Source organism: Oryctolagus cuniculus, chromosome 5 (genome assembly GCF_051225735.1).
Source record: "Oryctolagus cuniculus isolate XC-2025 breed Fujian yellow rabbit chromosome 5, ASM5122573v1, whole genome shotgun sequence".
NCBI lineage: Eukaryota > Metazoa > Chordata > Mammalia > Lagomorpha > Leporidae > Oryctolagus > Oryctolagus cuniculus.
Genome location: NC_142871.1, coordinates 29,954,345 through 29,981,690, shown reverse-complemented (window position 1 = coordinate 29,981,690; position 27,346 = coordinate 29,954,345). Strand labels below are relative to the sequence as shown.

General features: G+C 47.5%; 1 protein-coding gene across 21 annotated transcripts in view; it reads left to right on the top strand.

Annotated features, from left to right (window-relative positions):
- Positions 1-2,175: 2,175 nt before the first annotated feature.
- The window catches only part of ECT2L (epithelial cell transforming 2 like), a 131,411-nt gene continuing 106,240 nt past the window's right edge, over positions 2,176-27,346 (top strand). For 16 of the 21 annotated variants that reach the window (XR_016233672.1, XR_016233673.1, XR_016233674.1 and 13 more), the window contains exons 1-3: positions 16,400-18,499; positions 19,535-19,706; positions 20,753-20,865. Coding sequence is in view for 17 of the 21 variants with exons in the window: in XM_089332605.1 (XP_089188731.1) it covers positions 19,614-19,706; positions 20,753-20,865 (206 nt within the window). In the remaining 4 variants the exon portion in view is untranslated. Of the gene's footprint in view, positions 2,312-11,813; positions 11,957-16,399; positions 18,500-19,534; positions 19,707-20,752; positions 20,866-27,346 lie in introns of those variants that run through there. The other 5 variants (XM_070073501.2, XM_070073507.2, XM_070073505.2 and 2 more) reach the window with 5 other exon arrangements.

Genomic DNA, 27,346 nt, shown 5'->3' with positions numbered 1-27,346 from the left:
CGTGCTGGTCAGAGAGCATCAGGTGACCTTGCTCTCACTTGCTTGTTTCCTTTGTCCTTTGTGTCCAAGGGCTCCATGTGGGTCACAGGTAATGTAATGTTAGCTTACCTAATTGTCTTGTAACACTCTTGAAACATTATGTTAAAGGCAGCAGGAAAAAAATAAGTTGCCAGGGTTAAAATAAAACTTCAGTAGAGGGCCGGCGCCGCGGCTCACTAGGCTAATCCTCCGCCTAGCGGCGCCGGCACACCGGGTTCTAGTCCCGGTCGTGGCGCCGGATTCTGTCCCGGTTGCCCCTCTTCCAGGCCAGCCCTCTGCTGTGGCCAGGGAGTGCAGTGGAGGATGGCCCAGGTGCTTGGGCCCTGCACCCCATGGGGAGACCAGGAAAAGCACCTGACTCCTGGCTCCTGCCATCGGATCAGCGCGGTGCGCCGGCCGCAGCGCGCCGGCCGCGGCGGCCATTGGAGGGTGAACCAACGGCAAAGGAAGACCTTTCTCTCTGTCTCTCTCTCTCACTGTCCACTCTGCCTGTCAAAAAAATAAAAAAAATAAAAAAAATAAAAAATAAAACTTCAGTAGAATAAAATGTGTTAGTACATAAATGTTGCATAGCCACTGTAGAAAAGTTTGAATTTTAGATTACTGGAAAGAAAACCCTGCCACCAGAGCAAATAATTTAACATATTTGTGTAAATTCAAGGGTGCTTCAGAAAGTTTGTGGAAAATGAAATTAAAAGATTTTTGGTGCAAGAAAAGTTTTGAAATTCTTGCAGTTTTGTTCATAGTGCACATTATCCATGAATTTTTTGAAGATCCTTCATAGTTCTAGAGTTTTAAAACATGTTTATTTACAAAAAATAGATGATTCTGTTCACATTGTTTTTTTTATAATTAATACATTGTGAACAGCCAGAATTATTGCCTACACTTGAAAAAAGCCTTAAAGGCGTCACAGTGAATAGTAAATGCATTTTGACTAGAACCATTAGAACAAATTCGGAAGGGATTCTTAAAAAAAGATTTATTTATTTGAAAGGCAGAATTAGATAGAACCATCTGCTGGTTCAAACCCTAAATGGCCACAGTGGTGTATGTAGGGGGTAGGAGAGTGCTGGGCCAGACCAAGCCCGGAGCCCAAAACAACATCTGGATCTCCCATGGCGATGGCAGGGGCCCAAGCACTTGGGCCATCATAAGCTTTTTTGTGCCTCCTATATAATGCTAAAATTGGCAATAAGTATTAAACTTTGATGACTATTTGCCAAAGATGAAAATGATAATAAGAAATTCCCACTTTCCCCATCGAAATTTTATGTCTTTAAAATTCATAAAAGACAGGAAATAGATGAGTGGTTTTCTGGTTTACTCGCTTGGGGCAGGCGATTGGCAAGGCGGTTATGTTGGTGCTGTCTGCATCCTGTATCCGAGGGACTGGTTCAAGTCCCAGCTCCAAGCTTCCACTCCAGTCTCCTGCTAATGCGCACTCTGGAAGCCAGCAGATGATGGCTCTGGTACTTAGGTGCCTGCCACTCACGTGGGAAGCTCGGATTATTTACAGGCTCTTGGCTTCTGCGGCCCCAGCGGTGCCTGTTGCAGGCATTTGGGGAATGGGCTATGAATGCAAGCGCTCTCTCCATCTCTCGCTCTCGCTCTCGCTCTCGCTCTCTCGCTCTCTCTGCCTTTGCAAATAAATGAGACCTTATCAAAATCGCTGGCTATTCTCACACGACTGGGTTGGCCGTGGGAGAGCAGCAGTGGGGGCAGCTGCCTTTGCAGCAGAGGACTTGGCGGCCCTGTGAGGCGTCACTCGGCGCTCTCGGGATGGCCCCGAGTTCCCTTCCCTCTACACCCCTCTGGGTAAGAAGGCGCCGTATTAACTCGCCCAAAAGTAAATAGCTTCCAAAGGAAACCCCAAATGCTGGCTTAATAGCAAGTGTCCTCGCTCCCTGGGGTCCCGCAGCCTCGCGTCCGGCCCTCTGCCCTGCGCTTCCTGGCTCCGGGGGTCATGCGGTTACCCCAGAAGCGCTCCCCCGTCGCAGGCAGCTAGGGGCTGGACCAGCAGGCGGCCGGGGCCGGCCGGAGGCCCGCGCCTGACCGAGGGGCGCGGCTTCGGGCCCCCGCCCCTGGACGGCCAAGGTGAGCCCCCGGGGCGCAGCGCTGGGCGGGGCTGCTGCGGTCGGTGTTGTGGGTCCCCATGGAGATGGGGCTGTCCCCAAGCCGCCCTGCAGAGCTCCTCCCGCTCGCGTTTCCCCGCGCGGTCCCCGGAGGAGACAGCTGTCCCCGTGCCGGGCCTCTCGGCTGCTTCCCGGAGGTAAAGCCCTTGGCTTCTTAGCCGCGCCCTTTATCGGCAAGCAGCCTCGCGGAGACCCCAGCAGTGCCAGGCGGGACCCTGGGCCCTCCCTCCACAACCTTGGAGGCTCTTAGCAGAAGTGTAGTTAACCCAGGAACTGGGGAGAAACGCAAGCCAAGGCACGCTTGGGGTCAGGTTCGGCTTGGGCTGGGGCCAGTAAACTCCAGCTTCCTCCAGGGCACTCCTGTGGGGTAGAAATGAAGTTCATGGGCACTTTGGGAAACTGATCTTCATGGGACTCCAAACTGACTCACACCAGCTCCCTCTGTCCTCCCGCCTGTCGCCGCCCTCTGTCCTGTGAGAACCAGAGTGTGGGGGGGGGGGGGAGTGGAGAACCCACACAAAGAATCTACAGGTCATGCTTATGGGCCACAGCTGTAAGATTTGATGAATACAATAAGCAAAACAGTGATGCTTTTAAATACTTGGTCTTTTTGAAAATACGGATGCTGTGCCTGTAACTACGCTTTGCCTTTGGTATCAGAACAGAATCCCCGGCCATCCGGTGTGTGAATTGAGTACTCCTGTGCAATCGGGTCAAGCCCATCTCATTCTGTTCTGCAGGAACTTGACATTGTGCTCCTTGGAATCCTCAAAGAATACGTGCTGAAAACGGTTTCAGAGGGGTTGGGGACTTGAAAACTGCAGAGCAGCCATGATGGGCTCCTTTGCCTGAATGAATTTCAGAAAGGGCAGTTGCATTTTGCTTCTTCTAGCTCTAACTTTAAAGCTTTAAACTAATATAAGCCAGAGAACACGGCTAGCGTTGGGAAGTACCAGTACGGCATGGTATTTTTCTGTCGGCACCTGTGTAGCCAGGAGTCAGATTCCCTCCAAACCATGCTATCCCGTTTCCTGGTGTAATAAACAGAAATGATCTATGGGCGTGTGTTCAAAATGAGTCATATTTGCACATGCTCTGAATGGAGGACACTCAGCTTGGCTGGAGTCGTCCTTTCATTTCTGCGTTTTCATTCATCTCACTCACTTTTCTTGTGCTCCAGTTGTTTTCTGCAGGGTTTAGAAACCAGACAACCTCTTGGGAGGCACAATTAAGGCATTAAATTTTAGGGCATAAAATAAGCGAATCATTGCACAACTGACACATGCGCATTGCTTAAGTACTCACGTGTACCTCTGTGCCAAGGAACCATGTTTGGTTTTGAGTTTCTATCGCCACTTTGTCTGCTCCAGTGCAGCAGGACCAGACGAGTCTGCGTTTTTCCAGTGCGTCCCAAGTCACCTTGGCTGACAACAGGGCTCTTCTGTTTATCCCAGTGATGAGTTAGCTCTCTGTGTGCACCAGCAGCTGTCCAGCCAGCCGGCTCATCCCGTCACCTGGCTTTGGTTGTTCTGAGAAAAAGTCCAAACATTTTCCTGTCTACTCTTACACATTTACTCGACGCATGTGTGGGGATTTCTCCCCACCAACAGCCAGTTCTCTAGGGGCCACCAACTGGGTGTCCTATAGCTTCTCCATCGTGACACTCTCTACCTGGAGTTAGTGTCAGACCCCAAAGGTGAGGGGTTCGGTGTCGCAAGACTGCCCTCCCCTGTAGATGCAAACTCAGAGTCCCTGGCTCTAACTTGTGTTGGTGACCTATTACTGGCTATAAACCTGGCTTACCAGACCCTCTCCTTCTAGGGTTTGATTCCTCTATTAGAGCGACTCACAGAACTCAGGGAAACACTTTATTATAAAGGACATGATCAAGGTCACAGATGACCAGCTAGGTGAAGAGATGCTTAGGGACAGGTATGTGAGAAGAGGAGCTGAGCTCCCTCTCCCTCTCCAGGTGCACCACGCTCCTAGCTCCTGCACCTGTGTAGCCCCAGGAACCTGTTCTTTGGGTTTTTATTACATAGGCATGACTGATTATATCATTGGCCACTGGCGACCAACTCAACCTTCACTCCCTCTCCCCTCCCTGGAAGTGAGGTGGGGTGGGGGTGAAAGTTCCAATCCTCTAATCACATGGTTGGATTTCCTGGCACCAGCCCCCATCCTGAGGCTGTAATTAGAGCAAAAGGTATTGCTGTCACTTAGGAAATTCCGAGGGACTTAGGGGCTGTTGGTCTGGATCTAGGGTCAAAGACCAAACGTTAGAGGAAAAGATTCTCCTAGCACCACTTTCTACAAAGATTTTAGGAGTTCTGTGTCAAGCACAAGAGCAGAGAACAATATTTATATGCTTTTTCTTATCATGATTTCATGGGTTGTCACAACAGGCTCTTCCCATTTTATTTTTTTTGTTGTTGTTGTTGTTGTTGCTAAGCATAGAAGTGCCAGTGGCAATTGCCAAGTTCCTCATCAATATGCCACCCAGTATAAATTATACTTCCAAATAAATCCATTCCAGTCTTATATGCAATGCAATTCAAGTTACACTCACACTGTAGGAAAAATACAGTATAATTTTTAAACTTGACAGCCAATTACTGCCCTTATGAGCATGGATGATTTTTTAAAAAATGTTTATTTATTTTTATCTACTTCAAAGGCTGAGATAGAGAAAAATAGGAAGAGAGGAGAGAAATACCTTCTATGCACTGATTCATTCCACAAATGTCCACAACAGTCAGGGCTGGGCCAGGCCAAAGCCAGGAGGCCAGGAGCCTGGAATTCCACCTGGGTTTCCTTTGTGGGTGGTAGGGGCCCAAAGACTTGAGTTATAACCTACTGCCTCCCTGCAGGAAGCTGGATCAGAAGTAGGGCAGCTGGAACTTGAACCAGCACTCCAATATGAGATATGGGTGCCCCAACTGCTGGCTTACCCGCTGTGCCAGGATGCCTGCCCCTTAGATGATTTTCTTTACCCTGCCTTTCTCCTCTGCAGTCTACTGTCCAGGGTGAATGGGGAAAAGATTTCCCAGCACAGTGCCAGCCAGAGCAGCCACTCCAACAAAAATAAAGATGTCTAATACAGCGTTTCTTACACATTGCCCTGCCCCTGTTGACTTTGTTACTTAGTATGTTTGTTGGCTCCTGTTAGAAGTGAGAAGAGCCACATAATGGGGTCTTGTGTTATTCCCCTCTTGCAAGCAACTAGAAACATTTAGAGCCCTTATTTTACAGAGGTGGGTAACCTAAAGACCTCCAGTCTGCTTCATCTACCCTACAGTTTCAGTTCATGGTTAAAAATGGGGCTGAGGAATCTCCGGCTCTCCAGGAGTGCCATCCCACTTTGTAGAAGGATGAGAAAATTTCCCAAGGTTCAAGGAGGTGGGTGGCTGTGTGGCACAGCAAGTTAAAGGACAGCTTGGGACACCCCTTACCAGAGTGCTGGTGTGAATCCCAGCTACCTCCACTTCTGAGCCAGCTTCCTACCAGCGCACCTGGGAAGGCAGGAGATGCTGACTCAAGTACTTGGGCCCCTGCCACTCGTGTGGGACACTAGGATGTAGTCCCTGGCTCCTCGCTTTGGCCTGACCCAGCTCTGAGGTTGTGGCCACTGGAAGCAGATGAAAGATCTCTGTCTTTTTCCCTCTCTCTATTGTTCTGCCTTTCAAATAAATAAATAAATCTTTTTAAAAAAAGATCAAGGAAGAACTTTGTGGGACAGAATTATGGCTTTGAGAAAGGACACATAGAAAAACTGAAAATCGGATGAGAATTTGGTTTTATACACATCATCTCTCTCGCTATTAGAAGATATTGGCAACTGCCTTATGGTAACATAATTCATAATACGTCTTCTTGTCCCAGAGGGAATTCTCATCTCCAGTGAGTACCTTAAAATACTTCCCTATTTTCCTTTTTTTTCAAATTCAAGCTATGTTTAATAGAGATAAAGCTGCTCAATCCATGAAAGTTGTCACACAGTGATCCAGGGCTGTGCCTTCCAGTTACCTAAACAGAACAGTCTGGAAGACAGTCTGTTTTAGAGGGAGATTCGGGAGAATGATGTTTTCCATGCTGAACAGGCCTATCAGTGAAATCCTGGATCCATTTCCTTGGCAGCTGACTTCTGCTCTTGTATTTCTCTTAGCAACACCAGGAACTCATTGGCTCATTTTGGCTAAGTCTTTTTCCAATTCTGCCTAAAGAAGAGGCAATTAGGAAATGCATCCTTTTTCTTTTTCCAGGTGACTGAAGGAAATGGGGACGTTGGTGTTTACAATAAAATTCCATCATCTTGCCTGCACATGTTCACAGGGTGTTGCTCCCTTCCCAAAATAGCTAGTCAGCTGTGTGCGGGAAGCGCTCTGTTTATCCAGCTTTGGCGAAGGGAGAATACTCGTGGTGGGGGCGGGGTGCAAAATACTCTTCCCCACCACGACCGGAGTTTTGTAGGAGTTCTTCCTCACAGTGCCTTCCCCTGCATTGTCGAATGTCAAGTGTAGACATCCGTCCTCCAGGAGCGACTCCATGGGCCCCACCCTGTCCGTGTCCACCGCGCGGAGCTGCTCGCTGAGGGCGATGGCTGGCAACGGCTATGGCGATGCCAATGCCTATGGCGATGGCGATGGCGATGCCGATGGCTTTCTCCAGCCCTACAATGGTCTCGCGATTGCCGATTTCCTCAAGCGCTACACACTTGGTGCTCCATCACCTCTGCCTTGGAGGCGAATTCCCCGCAGCCCCCGAGTGGAGCTGAAGACCCCGCCCCATTGCCCGCACCCACATGTCCTCCCTCTCCCTTTGTGTGTAATTTGCTGATGCCGTCAAAGAGTAATCTGTCAGATCGACACATTGATCCAGTTCTGAGCTGCTTTCCCCACGGAACTCATCTAACATAATGATGGAAATTATTAGTAAGAGGGTCCCACAGTTGTGACAGCACTGTTTAATCCTGGTAGCAAAAACATTTTTTTTTTTTAATGAGTCACTTGCTTTCCAGCTCTCAGCTTTGGAAGGGTGCTAGGTCTATGTCGAGGTTCCTCTGTGCTGCTATAACAAAATACCAGAGACGAGGTGATGTGGAAAGAGGAGAAACTGAGTCCTCACAGTTCTGGAGGCTGGAAACTCCAAGGTCACCATGACTGGCGTATCCAGTTGTCTGCTAAGGGCGGCTCTCTACCTCCAAGATGGCGCCTTGAGTGGAAGACAGGCTCTGTCCTCACATAGCGGAAGGCTTTGTGAGCCCCTTTTATAAGGGCCATAGTCGCATCACAAGAGGCCAAACTTCACAACCTCATTACCTCCTCAAGGCCCCACCTCAATACCGTGACATTGGCCATTAAGTTCCAACACCTGAAGTGTGGAACAGACACACTGGAAGTGCAGAAAGTGCAGAAATACGAACATCTATTCATTTCCCCGTTTAGCAAATGCTGCTTTGGGAACCTCCTCCACTGAAATGTGGGCTGGACGTGCTTCTTCTCTTCTTTTCTCTTCTCTTCTCTTCTCTTCTTTTGACAGGCAGAGTGGATAGTGAGAGAGAGAGACAGAAAGGTCTTCCTTCTGCGGTTGGTTCACCGCCACGGCCGGCATGCTGCAGCCGGCGCACCACGCTGATCCGATGGCAGCAGCCAGGTACTTATCCTGGTCTCCCATGGGGTGCAGGGCCCTAACACTTCGGCCATCCTCCATTGCACTCCTGGGCCACAGCAGAGAGCTGGCCTGCAAGAGGGGCAACTGGGAAAGAATTCAGCGCCCCGACCAGGACTAGAACCCAGTGTGCCGGTGCCGCTAGGTGGAGGATTAGCCTATTGAGCTGCGGCGCCGGCCTTGGATGTGCTTCTGATGCAGGGCTGGGAAGCTTTTTCTGAAAAGGTCAAGCCAAGAGAGATTTCTGGCTTTGTGAGCCAGGTGGGCTTTCTCTCAGTTACTCAGTTCTGTTGTAGTATAACAGCCTATCTATCTATCTATCATCTACCTATCTGATGGCAGATAAACACATGAGATTAGTTGTGCTCCGTAAAACTTTAAAAAAACAATTGGTTTGGGGCCCGTCTGTGGTGTGGTAGGTAAAGGCGCTGCCTGCAGTGCCAGCATCCAGTATGGGCACTGGTTTGAGACTTGGCTGCTCCACTTCTGATCCAGCTCTCTGCTATGGCCTGGGAAAGCAGTAGAAGATGGCCCAAGTCCTTGGGCCCCTGCACCCACATGGGAGACCCAGAAGAAGCTCCTGGCTCCTGGCTTCAGATCGGTGCAGCTCCAGCCATTGCAGCCAATTGGGGAGTGAACCATCGGATGGAAGACCTCTCTCTCTCTCTCTCTCTGCCTCTCTTTCTCTGTTTAACTCTGGCTTTCAAATAAATAATAAAATAAATCTTTAAAAAAAGACAACTGGTGGGCCAGATATGTGCTGCTGACCACGTTGGCTTCCTTTTTTCTGGCTGATCAAAAAATGAGGGAGGGGTGGAAGTTTGGTGTAACGTTCACATTCCACCTGGGGTAGGCATTGTGGTACAATGGGTTAAGGCCACAGCTTGCAGTGCCTGCATCCCATATTGAAGTACCAGTTTGAGTTCTGGCTACTCTGCTTCCCATCCAACTCCTGGTTAATGCTCCTTGGAATCAGCTCAAATGCTTGAGTTTCTGCCACCCATGTGGGAGACCTGGATGGAGTTCCTGGCTCCTGGCTTCAGACCAGCCTGGTCCCAACTGTTGTGACCATTTGGGAAGTGAACCAATGGATAAAAGATCTCTCTGTCTCCCTATCACTCTCTATCACTTTGCCTTTGAAAGAAAGAAAGAAGGAAAGAAAGAAAGAAGGAAAGAAAGAAGGAAAGAAAGAAAGAAAGAAAGAAAGAAAGAAAGAAAGAAAGAAAGAAAGAAAGAAAGAAAGAAAAGAAAGAAAGAAAGAAAGAAAGAAACCACCTGGGATATTGCATCCCATATGGGAGTGCCTGGGTTCAAGTGTGAACTGTGCTCTCCTCATTCTACCTTCTTGCTAATGTGTTCCCTAGGAGGCAGCAGGGGAAGGCTCAAGTAGTTGGGTCCCTGCCACCCATGCAGGAGTCTTGGATTGAGTTCCTGGCTCTCAGCTGTGGCCTGGCTTGGCCTAGGCTATTGCAGGCCTTTGTGGAGTGAGCCCATGGATGAGAATTGTCTGTCTTGTTGCCTCTAAAGTTGAATAAATAAATGACTTAAAAAAAAAAAAAGATTGGGTACAGGCGTTTGGCACAGTGGTTAGGATGCTGCTTGGGACACCCATATCCCGTATTGGAGAACCTGAGTTCAAGTCCTGACTCCAGTTCAATTCTAACTTCCTGCTAAGGTGCATCCTGGGAGGCAGCAGTGGTGGATCAAGCACTTGGGTCCCTGCTACCCACATAGGAGACCTGCATGGAGATCTGGGCCCCTGACTTCAGCCTGGCCCAGCCTGGGCTGTTGCCGACATTTGGGAAGTAAACTAGCACCTGGAAGATCTCTGTCTGTCTGTATCTCTGACTTTTTGCCTTTGAAATATATTTAAATTTTTTTAAAAAGTGATGGCATGTGATTTCTGAGATTATGCCACACAAGGGCTCCGCCTTCCGTCTTGGCTGCCTTCTCTTGCTCACATGGGGGGAGGAATGAGTTGGCATTTTGTGATCTAAGTAAGCTACAGAGAAGCTGACATGGGAGGGAAGCCTCCAACCAACAACCAGCAGGGGAAAGAGGCCCTTGTTCCAACAGTCTGGGAGGAACTGAATCCTGCCAGCAACCCCTTATGTGAGCTTGGAAGTAAATGCTTCTCAGTCCAGCTTTGGGATACCCACAGCCTCGGCTGACATCGGGAATATGAAGCTTCCTGGACTCCTGGCTCAAACAAACCATGGAATAGTCAGTGTTTGTTATTTTAAGCCCCAGAGTTTGGGGGCTCTTTGTTACACAGTGTGAGATAAACACATTGATAATCACACCAGATATGCATGCTGTGATGGGCTGTACTTAACCATGAGCAAGGGAAAATGCTTTTTTTTCTCTTGGAGGAAATTCACCACGAACATCAGCATATTAAAGTTTCCAAAACATCATACAAAAAAGAAACATGTTTAATCTTGTGCAGTCACTTTCCAATAATATTTAATCACAGATCCTGTTCTCTGGAGACATGCCTGTTACTATCTTGTAGAATTATTCTTTGGAGAATTAAAGTGCTGGAGTAAGAAGTCATTCCATTAAAGAAGTAGTGATTGCTAGGCTGCCATTTCTCCCTGGTTTGAATGCATAGTCTTAGATATTGGTCATTATCCTGTGGAAATATATATATATATGTGAATGCATGTACACATATATGTACACCGACAATGTACTATGTTCATGTATGTAAGTCCACCAGCAGGAGACAGATTTTTTTCTTTTTCTTTTGTAGTGTTCAGCTCTTAGCATAATGCAGTAATCCTTTGACACAGAGGATAATAACAATTTTGAGAATCTGCTAAATAACAATCCCTTATGTTGGCTCCTGGAGGGATTTCACAGTACAGCAGCTGGGCATCTTACGAAACTAAGGATTTGTTTTGATTTAGTGTTGATTCAGAAGGGGGTATTTAATTTCCCACATTGCCAAGAGGTTTTTATCTGAACAACACATTATTATAACATTTGCCAAGACATGTCACGGTCTTGCTTTTCACTTAAGCAAACTGAGTCTCAGATACTAAATTACTCGTGAAACTGAGGTTTGGGGGGATTGAAACAGGGTCCAAACCTGGGGCTCATTTGACCATTCTGCCTTCCTATAACCTTTCTTACTTTCTTCTTTCTTCCTTTTTTTTTTTTTAATTAAGAGTTATTTATTTGAAGCGCAGAGAGAGAGAGAAAGAGGGAGTGAGAGAGAGAGAGAGAGATCTCATCGATTTGTTCTCTCCCCAAATGGCCACAATAGCCAGATCTGGCCCAGGCTGAAGCCAGGAGCCTGGAATTCCATCCAAGTCTTCCACTTGAGTGGCAGGGACCCAGGTCCTTAGGCCATCTTCCACTGCGTTCCCAGGCGCCTTAGCAGGGAGCTGGATCTGGAGTAGAGCAGCTGGGACTTGTGATGCTGACATCACAGTCAGGGGCTTTACCCACTGCACCACAATGCCAGCCTCTCCTATAACATTTCTTTTTTTTTTTTTTTTTAAGATTTATTTATTTATTTGAAAGCCACAGTCACAGAGAGGCAGAGAGAGAGAGAGAGAGAGAGAGAGAGAGAGAGAGAGAGAGGTCTTCCATCTACTGGTTCACTCTCCAAGTGGCTGCAATGGCCGGAGCTGGGCTGATCCAAAGCCAGGAGCCTGGAGCTTCTTCAAGATCTCCCACACAGGTGCAGGGGACCAAGCACTTGGGCCTTCTTCTACTGCTTTCCCAGGCCATAGCAGAGAGCTGGAGCAGAAGTAGAGCTGTTGAGACTCAAACCAGCACCCATATGGGATGCCAGCACTGCAGGTGGTGGCTTTACCCACTATGCCACAGGGCCCCAAGTCAGTGCTTTCTATATCCTGCTTGGACTCTCTGGAAGGTCTCTCTGTTCAGTGGTGCATGTCCTGTCACCCACAGTAAGGGAGGCAATGGTGTCATGGAACTTTCCACTGTTGCATAAATCAGGCCTCGCTTCTGACCTGCGTAGTGACGTCACTGCTCTCCTGGACTCCCCGGATCAGCTTCTCACCGCCCTGGCCTTTCCACCTCCACGCAGTCCCAGTTTCAACACCATGCTTTAAGCTGCAGTGTGCAATACCTACTTCCAGGTACCAATTTTAATTTTTTGGTGATCACTGACTTTGATTCAAAACCATAACTGTTATTTCCCATGATTCTGAGGGTCAGCTGGGTCCCCCGACAGATCTTCTTCTCCATGTATTGCTGACAGGAGTCATCGCTTTCCCACTGTTCTGTAGTGCCATCTTTGTCTAACAGGCCCCGTGTGTGTGTGTGTGTGTGTGTGTGGTGTGTGTGTGTGCATTTGGTCCCAGACTCATCCATGTGTTCCCTTAGTTTATTTATCTATTCTTGTGCCAACGTCTCATGCTCCTTTACACAAAGTTTATTTACTTTTATTGCAAGCTCGACCCGCGAGGCTCCACCTGCCGGGATGGTTGGGCAACAGCATTCTTCCGCAAGAAGCACCGGAGACAAGTTTCGGTGAACAGGTCCGCTTTATTAACGACCAGGCACACTTTTTAAAGCGCAGGCAGAAGCGGCATAACTAATTCAAGGCAACACTGATTCTATAGGATAGAACTGATATTGGTGCTGCTATACTTCTCCAATCAGCTTGAAGGTCACGTAGCTAGGATAGCCTTCCAGGTGGTCCTAATGGGCCTGGGCCACACCTGGGAGCTGTTTACCTGATTGGCAATTACAGGGCCCTTTAACAGGGAGTGGGGGTGGGGAAAGTGCCCGGGGCTCCCTCCGCGTGCCAGCAGTCAGGTTGTGGGGTCCTTCCTGGGAGGCATGGGGTGCCATGCCCTCTCAGCCTCCTGCCTGGGCAGGGCAGGCAGACTCCCCACCAGGTACAGTATCACCCACAATTCATCTTATTTATTTGAAAGGCAGGGTAACAGAGAGGAAGAGATCACTCTTACACTGGGTCATTCCCCAAGTGCCCGTACCAACCAGGACTGGGTCAGGTGAAAGCCAGGAGTAAGGAGCTCCATCCGGGTCTCCCCTGTGGGTGGCAGGGACCCCAGTGCTTGAGCCACCATTGGCTGCCTCCCAGGGTGTGCATTAGCAGGAACTGGGTCAGAAACAGAGGTGAGCCGGCGCCGGGGCTCACTAGGCTAATCCTCCACCTTGCGGCGCCGGGACACCAGGTTCTAGTCCCGGTCGGGGCGCCAGATTCTGTTCCGGTTGCCCCTCTTCCAGGCCAGCTCTCTGCTGTGGCCCAGGAGTGCAATGGAGGATGGCCCAAGTACTTGGGCCCTGCACCCCATGGGAGACTGGGAGACCAGGATAAGTACCTGGCTCCTGCCATCCGGCCGGTGCGCCAGCCGCAGCGCGCTGGCCGCGGCGGCCATTGGAGGGTGAACCAACGGCAAAAGGAAGACCTTTCTCTCTGTCTTCCCTGTCTCTCTCTCTCACTGTCCACTCTGCCTGTCAAAAAAAAAAAAAAACAAAAACAAAAAGAAAACACAGAGGTGAAACTTGATCCTAGGAGCTCTGATGTGGAATACAGGAATCGTACATAGCAGCTTAACCCTCTGTGCCACAACGCCCACCTTCATACTCTTATATACTTTCTGCAGCTATTTTTTTTTATCTTTTATTTAATGAATATAAATTTCCAAAGTACGACTCATGTGTTACAATGGCTTCCCCCCCCATACCGTCCCTCCCACCCACAACCCTCCCCTTTCCCACTCCCTCTCCCCTTCCATTCACATCAAGATTCATTTTCGATTATCTTAATATACAGAAGATCAGCTTAGTATACCTTAAGTAAGTATTTCAACAGTTTGCTCCCACACAGAAACATAAAGTGAAAAATAATAGATGATTTTTTTTAAATGATGATGAAATCAGATCAGACCTATTGTCATGTTTTATCCCAGTGAGAGTCAAGTTGGGAATTGATAATTTCTTTCTTTTTTTTTTTTTTTTTTACAGAAGATCAGTTTAGTGTACATTAAGTAAAGATTTCAGTCGTTTGCACCCCCATAGAAACACAAAGTGAAATATACTGTTTGAGTACTCGTTATAACATTAAGCCTCAGTGTACAGCACGTTAAGGACAGAGATCCTACATGAGGAGTAAGTGCACAGTGACTCCTGTTGTTGACTTTACCAATTGACACTCCTGTTTATGGCATCAGTAATCTCCCTATGCACCAGTTATGAGTTTCCAAGGCTATGGAAGCCCCTTGAGTTCTCCGACTCTTATCTTGTTTAGACACGGTCATAGTCAAAGTGGAGGTTCTCTCCTCCCTTCAGAGAAAGGCACCTCCCTCTTTGAAGACCTGTTCTTTCCACTGGGATCTCACTCACAGAGATCTTTTTGCCAGAGTGTCTTGGCTTTCCATGCCTGAAATACTCTCATGGGCTTTTCAGCCAGATCCGAGTGCTTTTAGGGCTGATTCTGAGGCCAGAGTGCTATTTAGGACATCCGCCATTCTATGAGTTCTGCAGCTATTTTTTTGTGGTTAGAAACCTGTAGTATTCCTTGCTTGTGAGGTCCCTGTTGGGTTTGGGCATCAAGGCAATTCTGACTTCACTAAAGAACTTGGGAATCAGTCCCACACTCTATTCTCTGGGAGATTTCCCGTACACCTAGTGTTATTTCCTGCTTAGATGCTGGGTAGATACAGAAATTGGTTCTAGGAGACAGTGCTGCCACAACACAGCAATCGCTCTATATCGAGTGACCCTGGCATCCTGCCTGGCAGCGGGAACTGTGGCTGAAGATCTGGAGAGATGGCTCCACGTCATGGGTGGGAAAACTTAGTGAGTAATACACGGACAGGCATAGTGTACCCCTAGTGAGCTTGCACTTTCTGTGAGGAAGTAGACATGAATGTCACTAGGAGTTCCTTACCACTGGCTGCAGGTGCCATTATGCTACAAGGCAAGAGAGGAGCTCAGAAAATATTCCCCTGGCTTGCAGGCGGGAACGAGAAGGAATTCAGAGGCAATCCCGAAACTCAGCAACTTGCGAGGCTGGCAGGTGCAACTGGTTCACATTTCTCACTGGTAAAGAGGAGACTGAGAAGGCCTCAGGGCAGCAGCTGCTTCTAGACCTCTGCCTAGGGACAAGGACCATGTTGAGGGTATGACTGTCCCTGCTGCTGTTAGGATCTGAGTGGAACAGGGTAGCACCCAGCAAATACTTTGAGGTGGGAAAAATCTCGCGGAAGGGTGACTATGGTTTGGCTCTTCCTAAGGAGGCATGATAGGCTCAGATCTCCGGAGAAAATATTGAGAGCGTGGTGATGCCTCCAAACAGGTGTAGCACATAGTCCTGCTTGGGACACGTTATGAGATCATGGCATTGAGAAAGGAGTCACCATCATGGTCTGGAAGAGAATGTGATTCTTTGAGGCTAAAAGTGATAATGGGGATCAGCCTCCCATAGTGAGATTTCAGAATTGCTATGGACTCTTTTTTTTTAATATTTCTTTATTTGAAAGTCAGAGTTACCCAGAGAGAGGAGAGGCAGAGAGAGAGAGGTCTTCCATCCGATGGTTTACTCCCTAATTGGCCACAACGGCCGGAGCTGTGTCGATCCGAAGCCAGGAGCCAAGAGCTTCTCCCAGGTCTCCAATGCGGGTACAGGGGCCCAAGGACTTGGGCCATCTTCTACTGCTTTCCCAGGCCATAGCAGAGAGCTGGATCAGAAGTGGAGCACCCAGGTCTCGAACTGGTGTCCATATGGGATGCTGGCACTTCAGACCAGGGCGTTAAGCCGCTGCGCCTCAGTGCCGGCCTTTATGGGCTCTTTTCTATGCCACCTTTCTCTTGTGAAAATGTAAATATTTATTGCAATTACCCTTTCACTCTCCTACTGCATATCCTGTGTGTCGGGACAAGGACCAGGTTACAGCTTCCCCCTTGCCCCCTTTTTTTTTGGAAAGAGAGAAGGAGAGAGAGAGAGAGAGAGAGAGAGCGCAAGATGGAAAGAAAGTAACAAATCTCCTAACCCCTGGTTCACTCACCAAATCCCTGCAACAGCCAGGGCTGGGTCATATCAAAGCCAGTAGCCCAGGGGCCGGCATTGTACTGTAGTGGGTTAACTTGTTGCCTGCAATGCTGGCATCCCATTTGGGCACTGGTTCAAATCCTAGTTGCTCTACTTCCCATCCAGCTCCCTGTTAATGACCTGCGAAAAGCAGCAGAAGATGACCCAAATACTCAGTCCCCTGCCACCCGCCTGGGAGACCTGGAAGAAGCTCCTGGATCCCGACTTCGCCCTGGCTCAGCCCTGGCCATTACAGCCATCTGCGAGTGAAACAGCAGATGGAAGCTCTTTCTTTCTTTATTTTTTATTTATTTGACAGGAGAGTGGACAGTGAGAGAGAGAGACAGAGATAAAGGTCTTCCTTTGCCATTGGTTCACCCTCCAATGGCCACCGCGCTACGCTGATCCAATGGCAGGAGCCAGGTACTTATCCTGGTCTCCCATGGGGTGCAGGGCCCAAGCACTTGGGCCATCCTCCACTGCACTCCCTGGCCACAGCAGAGAGCTGGCCTGGAAGAGGGGCAACCGGGACAGAATCCGGCGCCCCGACCGGGACTAGAACCCGGTGTGCCAGCGCCGCAAGGCGGAAGATTAGCCTAGTGAGCCGCTGCGCCGGCCCTTTCTTTCTCTTTATCTCTCCCTCTCTCTCTGTAACTCTTTTAAATAAATAAATATATTTTTAAAATACCGGAAGCCCAGAACTTAATCCAGATCTCCTACGTGGGTACCAGAGACCCAAGCAATTGGATCATTACCTGCTGCTTCCCAGAGTTCACATTAGCAGGAAGCTGGAACTGGAAGTGGGGCTCGGACCTGAGGCAGGCACTCCAAAATGGACCGCAGGCTTCCTAAGCAGCATCTTAACGGCCACGTCAAATGCCTGCCCCAGAAATACCTCTGAACTAAATAGAGTCTCTGGATCAAGAGGACTTGTGTCTGGATTAGTAGGGACTGTGTGAATCACAACTCCTGAGCTCTGAGCTAAAATTGTTCACGAGCTGGAACTTCTGTCTTCCCTAAAAAGTGGGTGAGCTGGCATTGTATTGCAGCATTGCAGGCAGGCCAGTGCTGTGGCATAGAGGGTAAAGCTGCCATCTGCAGTGCTGGCGTCCCATATGGGTGCTGGTTCGAGACCTGGCTGCTCCACTTCCAATCTGGCTCTCTGCTATGGCCTGGGAAAGCAGTACAAAATGGCTCAAGAGCTTGGCCCTTGCACCCACATGGGAGACCTGGAGGAAGCTCCTGGCTCCTGGCTTCAGATTGGTGCAGCTCCAGCCGTTGTGGCCATTTGAGGAATGAACCAGGAGATGGAAGACCTCTCTCACTCTCTCTGCCTCTTTCTCTGTAACTCTTCCCTTCAAATAAATAAATGAATCTTAAAAAAAATGTGGGTGACTGTGTTCTGCATATGGAGAGGAAAGAACTGACCCAGAAGGTGGCTAAGATCATATTACTGTTCATGCCCTTGTATCATTCTCAGCACTCAAGAAAGGGCTATATCTATTAGCTTTTAACCAATAAAATATGGCAAAAGTGACAATGTCACGTCCAAGGTCAGCTCTACACTTCACTCTGTGTGCCCCCTCCTGCTTCCTCACTCGCTCACTCTGATGGAAGCCAGCTGTCCCAGGAGCTGCCCACAGAGAGACCCAGCGGCAAGGAAGCCCGTGAGAGTTGAGGCCTTCAGGGCAGCAGCTCATGGGAGCTGGATCCTCCCAACAACTACCTGAATGAATTCAGAACCTTCAAGTCAGACTGCAGTCCTGGCTCACCCCTTGGCTGTAGCCTTACGAGAGACTTGGACACAAAAGCATCTATTAGGACATTAGTAACCGCCCCAAATTCACTTGTTGAAGTCCTAACCCCCCAGAGTGACTGTATTTGAAGATACAGCCCAGAAAGAGGTCATAAAGAGGTGGAGCCTTAATCTGCGAAGACTGGTGTTCTCATACAAACAGGAAGAGACACCAGAGCCTGCTGTCTCTGCATCACACAGAAGAAAGCGCGTGAGGACGTAGCAAGAAAGCGGCCATCTACAAGCCAGAGAGAGAGAGGCTTCACCAGAAACCAACACTGACAGGGACTCTGATGGAGAGACAGGTGCCCAGCTGGGTAGCCAGGGACCAGGGTGCCCCTCCCCACTCTCTGGAGATAAGAAAACCCAAGCCACCAGCTTCTGGGAGGGAGGTGGATGCCACGTGCTAGTCCTTGGAATCAAGGTTTTTCTGGGCTGCTGTCACGGATCTAGGTAATGAGAATTCTGTCTTTTTGTGGGGGAAAGTTTCATGTGTCCCCTGTTGAGCCTCAGTTGGAACCATCATCCAGTTAATCACTGAAAACCAGCCCTTTCCCGGACCCATCCTCAGAGCGGCCGCCTACAGCCTATAAAGCCCCAATCAGCCTTCAACGTGGCTCCCTCTTGCAGGCCTCTCAGTGCTGCTGGCGGTTTTCCTTTCTCTTTTGCTTTCTTTAGGGGTCCTCTCGGTGCTGTTAAGTTTTTTTTTTTTTTTCCCTCCTTCATTATGGTTTTCTTAACTTCTGATTCATGCAACCTTGCTTGTCCGGGCATCCTCATTCTTTGTGAACACGAGGCACGAACCCCGCAGAGAGAAAAGGAATGGTAAGAACTGAAGACCCCCCGCAACACCTTGATCTCAGGTTTCCAGCCTCCAGAACGGGGAGAAAATTTCTGTCTACGCCTCCAGTCTTTCAGTGATGTTTTGTTATGGCAGCCTAACAGATTAACACAGTACCCCACTAAGCCGTGCTTGACCCACAAAAATGTTGAGATAAGTGTTTGTTGTGTTGAGCTGTTCCATTTCGTGGTAATTTGTTATGCAGCGATAGACAGCTAATATGTTAGCCTAATTTCATTCTCTGTCCTCTTTGACTTCCATCCTCAAAAGGTGCACAGGTAAAGTTCCCTGTAGAAGCACTTCAAATTCTTTATAGGGTAAGAAAAAATGTTCCTGACAACAAATTATGGCATTTTTTTTTCATTTTTTCAAGTTATTTATTTGAAAGGCAAAGTGCCAGAAAGGGAGAGAGAAAAACAGAGCTCGCCCATCCGTTGGCCACCTGTTGACTGACTCTCCAATTGACCATAACAGCCAGGGCTGGGCTGGGCTGGGCTGGGCTGAATTCAGGAGCCAGGAATTCCACCTGTGTCTCTCAAGAACACACTCGTCTAGTGCTTTCTTTCTCCTGAGACTGAAGTGCACCCTTGGGGAGCTCTAACACCTGGGTCTCCCAGGCATGCTAGCATTAAGCTGGATGGGAAGTAGATTAGCTGGGACTAGAACTGGTACTGCAATATGGGTGCCAGTATCACAGGTGGCTGCTTAACCCGATGTGTCACAATGCCATCACCATATGCCAATTTCTGGGTCATTAATAGTACTTCCTGAAACGTTTTTATCAACTGCTTATTTTCCCAGCAACATAAAACACAACTCTTGTTTAGATTCAAACTTGAGTGTGTGGGTAGATAAGGACAGAATCATTGCAATGATTTGGAGTTCATGGGTTCCTTGCACATGTTTGTATGGCTTATCATGTCTCATATGCATGAATTGTAATTCTATATATGTGCATTTATGTTTGTGTTATAATTCCATAATTCCTAAAAGGACATTAATATATTGGCTCTCTCCAGGTGATCTTAACCATACATCTCTTGAAGCAAGCCTGTAGCTCCTAGAAGCAGATAAACATAATTTGCTAAATCATCAGCTATGAGTTCCTTCCAGAAAACCCCGGAAATGGAGAGCTCCCACACAAGATTCAGTGCCTGGACACCTTTTAAAAACAAGTCCTTAAATAGACAGGTGAGTTACATACTCCAGAGTAAAAGTTTAATCTGCCGAGTTAATTTCACTGTGATGTGTTGGATCTCGTGTCGCCGTATTTTTGACGAAAACCCCTCTAATAAGAGTTTAGTTTTTGAGTCTGTTTAAACAGTAAACCCAGTTTGTCGCAGAGATGATCTGTTACCATCCCAGTCCCAGCTCCTACCTTATGGGAAGCTGAAGATCTGCCTCCCCTTTCACTCCGCCAGGGACAGACTGGACCCCTACAGGACATGCGTGCATGTCCATATGGGAGAAAGGTGCTTTGGACGATGGTGGTGTGGGAATGTTCGCATATATTTCTCCAATCCACCTTCTCTCCTAAGCCACCTGTACGGTCCCCTGTGGCTGGGGGGTGCCCACTCCTTCAAAAGAGAACGCAGGAAAGAGTCACTGAATGGCACGGGGCAGCTCTGCCAGGTCTTAGTGGAGAAAGCACACTGGGTCTTCAGGGCTCGTGTGGAGTCAGCCCCAAGTGGGAGAGACCCTGCCTATAACAAAGACAGTGAGTTTGAGCCAATCTGCGTAAAGCTGGACGGAGACCATGGTACGTGGTTCCCTTGGACACACTGCTAACAGTGGCTAATTAGCAATAGTTAGGGACTTTCAGTTTGGGTGCTAGGAAAACCCAGGGCTGTAGGTTAAAACCATGGCTACTTCACGTGGTCCTGTGCAGCCTGGAGCTTTCAAGATGAGGTTTATGGAATCTGTTCCCTTGGCTGTGTGAGTCTAGATGGAACCGAGGGTCAGGAATCGTTCTTTGCTTTCCAGGGGACTTCCCTAGGCTTGTGTGTAATTGAGTCTAGACCAGCTCACCCAACAAGCCCAGGCTTGTCCGTAGCCCTGGACAAGAACAGCTTGAAAATGTAAGGGGAGCCCCCTATGCCGCAGGTGAAAGTGCTTTGTGAGCTGTGAATGTGCTGTGCAAATATTAGCTGTGAGGATAGTAGTAGATTGTCTAAAGACCACTTGGCAACCAAGAACATACCAGCCTGCACGGCCAAACATCTCTTCTTCCCCTCTAGCTCTTTCAGGAAAGAGTTGCTCTCATAAGTCATTGGTTTGACCTCTGGACCAGCAAGCAACGTCAAGAATTCTTATGCATGATTTTTTCACGGTGCACAAAATCGCAATTAAGGTAAATGGAGCCTGATAATGCCATTCTCATTGGTTCTTAGAGCTAAAATAGAGTAAAATGTTACATAATCATCTTGCGCTTGCTTTTCTTTTTCCTCCCTTAAAGGTGAAAAATAAGCAGTTTATTTTATGGCTTACATAACAAACTCTTCTGCAGCTTGTGCTCTCCTTGGGGCCGAAGCAGTGCAGCCCTGGGGGCCTTAACACCTTCCCACCATTGTGGGACTGGTTTTTGTTTTGCAAAAACTTGTAGGTGTCTGCAGCTGCTGAGTTCTGAACATTGTTCTAGTGTTTTAAATCCACCTTGGAATGATTGGACAATCTGATTCCAAATGGGTATGTGGTACATAGCTAGGCGCCTGGTAAATGATTGTTCAATGAACACATGGGTCTGGAAAAAAAAATGCACGTGACATGACAATGGTCACAGTATTTAGGGACATGGACAAGACTCATGCAGCAGTGGCCGGTGACTGCCCAGGGGATTTGTTCCCGTTCTGCCTCTTCCCTCGGGTTAAGACTGTAATTTTCTTTCAAATACTTCCGCGTAGACTGTGTGGTATTTGTTAGTTGAAATTACACTTGCCACTTATAGCTGGTGTTCTGATCAGGAATGAATATCCTGAGGGTCACTGGTTAGCTCTAGACTGGAGAGGTCACAGTACCTCTGTTATTATTGGATCCTTGGCTAATTAGCATGTAAATATCAGACATTAGTTATTATCAGAGCACCCAGTGGCTTGTTAAGTAGCTGGATGAATGTTAGCACTAGACTGTTTGGTGTAAGTAAAGGCATTTCAGAGGTGTGTACTGACTGAAGTATTTTAGAAAGCCTTCCAGTATGCCTGGGACTAGTTGGATACAGCCGGGCTGGGAGCAGGTTTTTCAGCTCTGTCCCCATGAAAGCAGCCTTTTGTCAGCCTTGAGGATTTCTGGTAGCCTGAGACCAACAAGGCTGTTTTCTCTGCCTCCTCCCGCTGCCAAGATCAACTTATTTGAAAGTCAGTTACAGAGGGGGAGAGAAAGATCTTCCATCTACTGGTTCACTCTGCAAATGGTCACAATGGCTGGGACTGGGCCAGGCCAAAGCCAGGAGCTTCATCTGTGTCTCCCATCTGGGTGCAGGGGCCCAAGCACTTGTGCCTGGGGATGCAGTGGAAGATGGCCCACTAGCAGGGAGCTGGATCAGGAGTGGAGCAGCTGGGACTTGAACTGGTGCCCATTTGGGATGCCAGCACTGCAGATGGTGGCTTAACCCACTAAGCCATGGCCCCCAGAAGGCTATTCTTGGAACATAGTCCTTTATCAGTGGAATGAGACTCTCGTTTAGAGTTTGGATAGCTGGGACTTCCTCAAGCTTGCATAGAAGACTCTAGAAGTGGCTTGGGCTTATTTATTAACATTTGCTTAGTGAAACTCTAGGTGTGGTATCATGTGGTGTTCCGCATTTTTATTATAACCTGATAATTAGGTTGTTGGAGAGCCTGGCCTTCCCTTGTCTTAGGTCACTACCAAAAAAGTGTCTGAATTATGCATGACTAATTATGCATGGCTTACTTTAGTTTGAAAGCCCTGCCTCTCAATTTCTTATTTTTTTCTGCCTATCTCTTTCAAAAAAGATGTATTTATCTATTTGACAGAGTTAGAGAAAGATCTTCCATCTGCTGGTTCACTTCCCAGATGGCTGCAATGGCCAATGCTGGGCCAGGCTGAAGACAGGAGCTTCATCCAGGTCTCCCACCTGGATGCAGGGGCCCAAGCAGTTAAACCATCCTCTGCTGTCTTCCCAGGCCATTAGCTGGGAGCTGAATCAGAAGTGGAGCAGCTGGACAATAACCAGTGCCCATATGGGATGCTGGCATTGCAGGCAGTGGCATTACCAGCTATGCCATGATGTTGGCCCATGCCTGCCCCCCCTCCTTTGACACGTGAAAATGCTTTCTTGCAGTTCAACTTTATAATTCTATGATATGAGGCTGTATATCAGGTACAAATGTCTAGTAAAACACGTTATAGGGAAGCGGCTAGGATTATGGCAGTTTTTCCAAGGCAATCCTTGACTCTTAAGCACCCAATATAGCAAAGATTTTTCTAAAAACAAATACATATATCAGGTGCACTTTTGATATTCTCTTCAGAGTTTCCTATAAAGCAGTTCCCTAGGCCACAAGGAAATAAAAGGACTCAGTGCAGCCTTACAGGAAGTAGGGAGCGGAGGAAGGCCCAGGGCCTCGAAGGGCACTTTCCCGGGGGAGGGGGCCCTGGTAGGGAAACCAGACGATCTGAGACTCCACGAACAACAACAACAGGTCTGGGATTATGTGGCCCTGGGGGCTGGGGCCCACACATCTGTACATCTCCTCCTGTAAGTCTGCTGTGCCCGTCTCTTTGGATCGCTCCTTCTCCATCAGCTTACCCTTGTGTCTTTGGGTGTAAAACAGAGTAGGGGACTGTTCTTTATGGAGTCCTGGGATGAGATACACATCTTCCAGGCTCTGTTGCAAAAGGCTACAAAGACAGAAAAATAGGTTCATGAGCCTAAAAGTCATAGGGAATGTCTAAAAGTCACAGGGAATGGACGTTGTGTGATAGTCATTGGCTGTAATTCCTTTTACTCCTACTTTGCGGCTTTCAAATGATAACAGCAAATCCCCCATCCATACTCTTTGTGCATGGGTGTTCCAGGCTCCTGTATCCTAAGCAAAGCAATCTTAGTTGCCACCACCAGAGGTCATCAGAGATCTTGTGGTATATTTGAGGCCCCTTGACATTAAGCTGACATTTGGGCAACTGGAAATTGTAGCCTATGTCTGGTACAAGCGTTCTTCTTTCTGTAGGACAAGAATATGGAACTAACTTGCTAGATGAAATGCCTTCTCTTTGATAACTGTGTTTCTGTGAAGAGCACTATGTATTGCCAAAAAACTGAGTGTACTCTCCAGGCTGCTGATTTCAGGGGGAGATGTGGGTGCATTTCTGGTCTTTAGATTTGGCATCTGGAACCCATTTTTGGTGTGTTTGTGATTTTTGTGGGTGAGCATCAATCAGCTGATTCCCCAAAGTCTGGGTTAAGTCACCTTGTACCTGTTCTTCCTGCCTCTGTTAGTTAGCCTTTTCTTCTGTCCTGTGGACATCTGCAGTACTATGTGCCAATCCAGTTTGTGCTCAGTTTTAGTTAAATCTAAAAGCCCAACTCATTCTTTAAAAACAAAAAAATGAGTTATGCAATCATTTTTTCTTTAAACATCTTTATTGAGATTTAATTCATGTAATGAAATTTCCCTACTTAAGGCTGTAGTTCAATGACTAGTAATTCAGAGCTCAGTACCCATCACCACAACCTAAGTCTAGAACTTGTCACCCCAGAAACAACCTCCTGCCCCCTTAGTAGTCACTCCCCATCTCCATGTCCCAGATTGGAGCAAGCACTGGTGTGCTTTCTGTCTATAGATTTCCTGTCTTGGACTTTTCCTGTAAATGGAAACAGGCAATATGTGATCTTCAGGAACTGGCTTCTTCCTTATGTTCTAATGTTTTCAATGTTTATTTGTTTTTATTTGTATGTATCAGTGCTTCTTTCCTTTTTATTGCCAAGTAATGTTCCATTGTATGGCTATGCCGTGTTTTATTTACCCACTCATCACTTGATGGCATTTGGGCTGTTTCTCCATTTTGGCTATTGTAAATAATGCTATGAACATCTGTGTCCAAGTTTATGTATGTAGATGTTTATTTCTCATAGATATTTATCTAGGAGTGAAATTGCTGGGTCAAATGGTGCCAGAGTAATTAACTTGATGATTGTGTCTCTTGTGTCTTTTGAGTCATTTATTCCTATACTCGTTTCCCATGACTGTGAATAGCTTGTTAATAAATGACAGAAGTGAGCATTACATTATTTGGCCACTTGAAGTCTTTATATGTTAGGTAGGTTATATTTATGCAGTGCCTTTTTTTTTTTTTTTGGCAAAGTAGAGAGATCATGGTTTTATACCTTTTGTTTTCTAGTTGCCAGGTAATTTTATTTACATTCAGGCAATTAGTTATAAACAGGGTGTTGCAATATTGGTAGGGAATATGTTATCACAATTTCACTTAAAAGTTTGCTTTTAATCTCTGAGATATATCTAAATACCTAACATTTTCCCAATATTAAATATTTTTAATATATGAGATCTTAAATTTTATGACATTTAAAATGTTATTGAAGGTTTAGCTTCTTAAACTATCCTTCTGGCAAGTTCTCATCCCAACTTGGATGCTACCCCCCTGGGGAAGTCTTGCCCACCCTGCCATTCTTACACGACTACATGCTGGCATTTCCTCTCAACACCTGATGCCCACATGCCAACAGATCTAATGGTTTCCAGTGGTGTCTTGCCCCTGCCACTTGACTAGGCTGACCTTTCCTGTGCTTCTTAGAGGAAACTGGGCTGTTTGTGTCGGTCACACTTGGAGAAACCTATTAGGAGTTTGAATCTGTCTCCTTGTCACACTGGTGGGACCGGTTTTAAGTTGCATCTGCTCAGCAGCCCATAGAGCCTTCTATAAAGGCTTTTCATCCCAGGCCAGAGCTGTTCAAGCTTGCAGCTTTCCTGGTGGGTGGGGCAGCGTTTGTACACCTACATATACAGGACAGGTATATGTGTGGAGAGAGCGAGAGATCACAAAAGGCCTGGGAAAGAGTAGCTGTGGTTGCTTGTCTCCATCCAAGCCCACTGGATGTGGCATTGGAAGGCAGAAAATTGTGCTAATGTAGATCTCAGAACACCCCACTGCTACTTCGGGACGCCCTCCTGCTACAGCACCTGGGAGGGCTCCGGCGAGGCTGCCTTCCAGCTGTGGTTTGTTGAGGAAGTCGGCATGTAGTTTTGCAGAGACAAGACACCGGGTTGATTTAGGAGATGAAACAGCTCCATCACTCTGAGTTACAGAATGTGCTTTTGCAAGAGATTTCTGCGTGGAGATGGTGATATTAGAGGAAAAAGTCATTTTATGTCACTTACTTGACATGGCCAGGATGGGAGTAGGGAGCCCTGTGACGGGATTTACAGTGCAGAACAGAGATTGGGCTCCACTCCAAACACAGCAGGGGCAATGGGAATAGATAGCCAAGGAGCTAGGTTAGGGGCAGGTGGACGGAAAGTTACTAAGAGGAAACACAGAGGGCGTCTGTCCAAACCGACCAGGCAGGATTCTTGCTGGAGATGGGCCAGGGGGGTTGGGCATCACCTGAGCAGTGCTGGTGATGGATAAGGAAGCTGATCACATCTCAAGGGAGGTCAGCTGTGGACAATGAGGAGCTTATGGCTGCACAGACTTAGCAGAGCTCTGTGTTAAACTAAACTTGCCAATGACTTCTACAGATGGGTGAGGAGAAGACTCGAGACCCTGATGAAAGTTTAGTCAATCAGATAATCCTTGTGGGAGAGGAGATAGGAGTATTCTGAGATAAACTCTGCACTTGTATTGAAATTACTCCTGTCTAGACATGCAAAGCAAGTCTGGAAATTGGGTCATTTCATTTCTTCCTTCTCCTCAGTCCAGTATTCTTCTGCACAGCACTCCTGTCCTCTATCATAGTGGCTGGTCGCATCTGAGCAACTGTGTTCAACACTAGTGTTGGCATTCGTTGTTGGGGTGGTTTTTTAGGGTGGATGAAGCTAAAAAAAATATTCTCAAGTTTAAAATGAAAGGAGAAACCAATAACCTAAAGTTGTTGTGTTGGGTGGGGCTGGAGACAGGGACAATGGACAAGAAGGGGAGGTCATTGCCCTATGCTGGGCAAGGTCCATGCGCTTGAACTTCTTGCTTCCCTTTTGCCAGTGAGCAGTGCTGCTCTCCACTGGTCACACTTCTTCTACAGTTCTGGGCACCGCTGGGCACTGTGCTGCCTGTGGTACTTGCTTATTCATGTCCTTCCGCCTCCACCAGAACGGAAGCTGCCTAGAGCAAACACTTGCTCTGGTGCCTCTTCCCGTCTCTGACGCTTAGAGCGCTACCATGCATGTGGGAGCCACTCAGTAAATGCCTGTTGAAAGAATGCAGATCTCTAAACACTCCCGATTACTAAAGTGACAAAAAGATACTGGAAAAAATTTCCATTTGGTAGTTCTCTAGGAGGAAGGAGTTTTTCGAGATATTCTACATTGTAGAATATAAGATCATAAATATTTTGGTTCATCCATTCATTCAAAACTTTTAATTCAAATCCTCTAAAAGCAATCCTGAATCGCAGTAGTACCAGTGATGTCATGTCGCACTACTCCAGGGGCTGCTCTTTGACACAGCCATCTATGCGAAGGGCTCCTCTTACAGCTGTCCTTTGAACACTCTCCCAAATGCCACATCCCTGATAATGCTTCTGATTTTCTATTTTTAAAGATTTACTTATTTGAAAGTCAGAGTTACACAGAGAGGGAGAGGCGTTTTCTATCCACTGGTTCATTCCCCAGATGACCACAATTGCCAGAGCTGCGCCA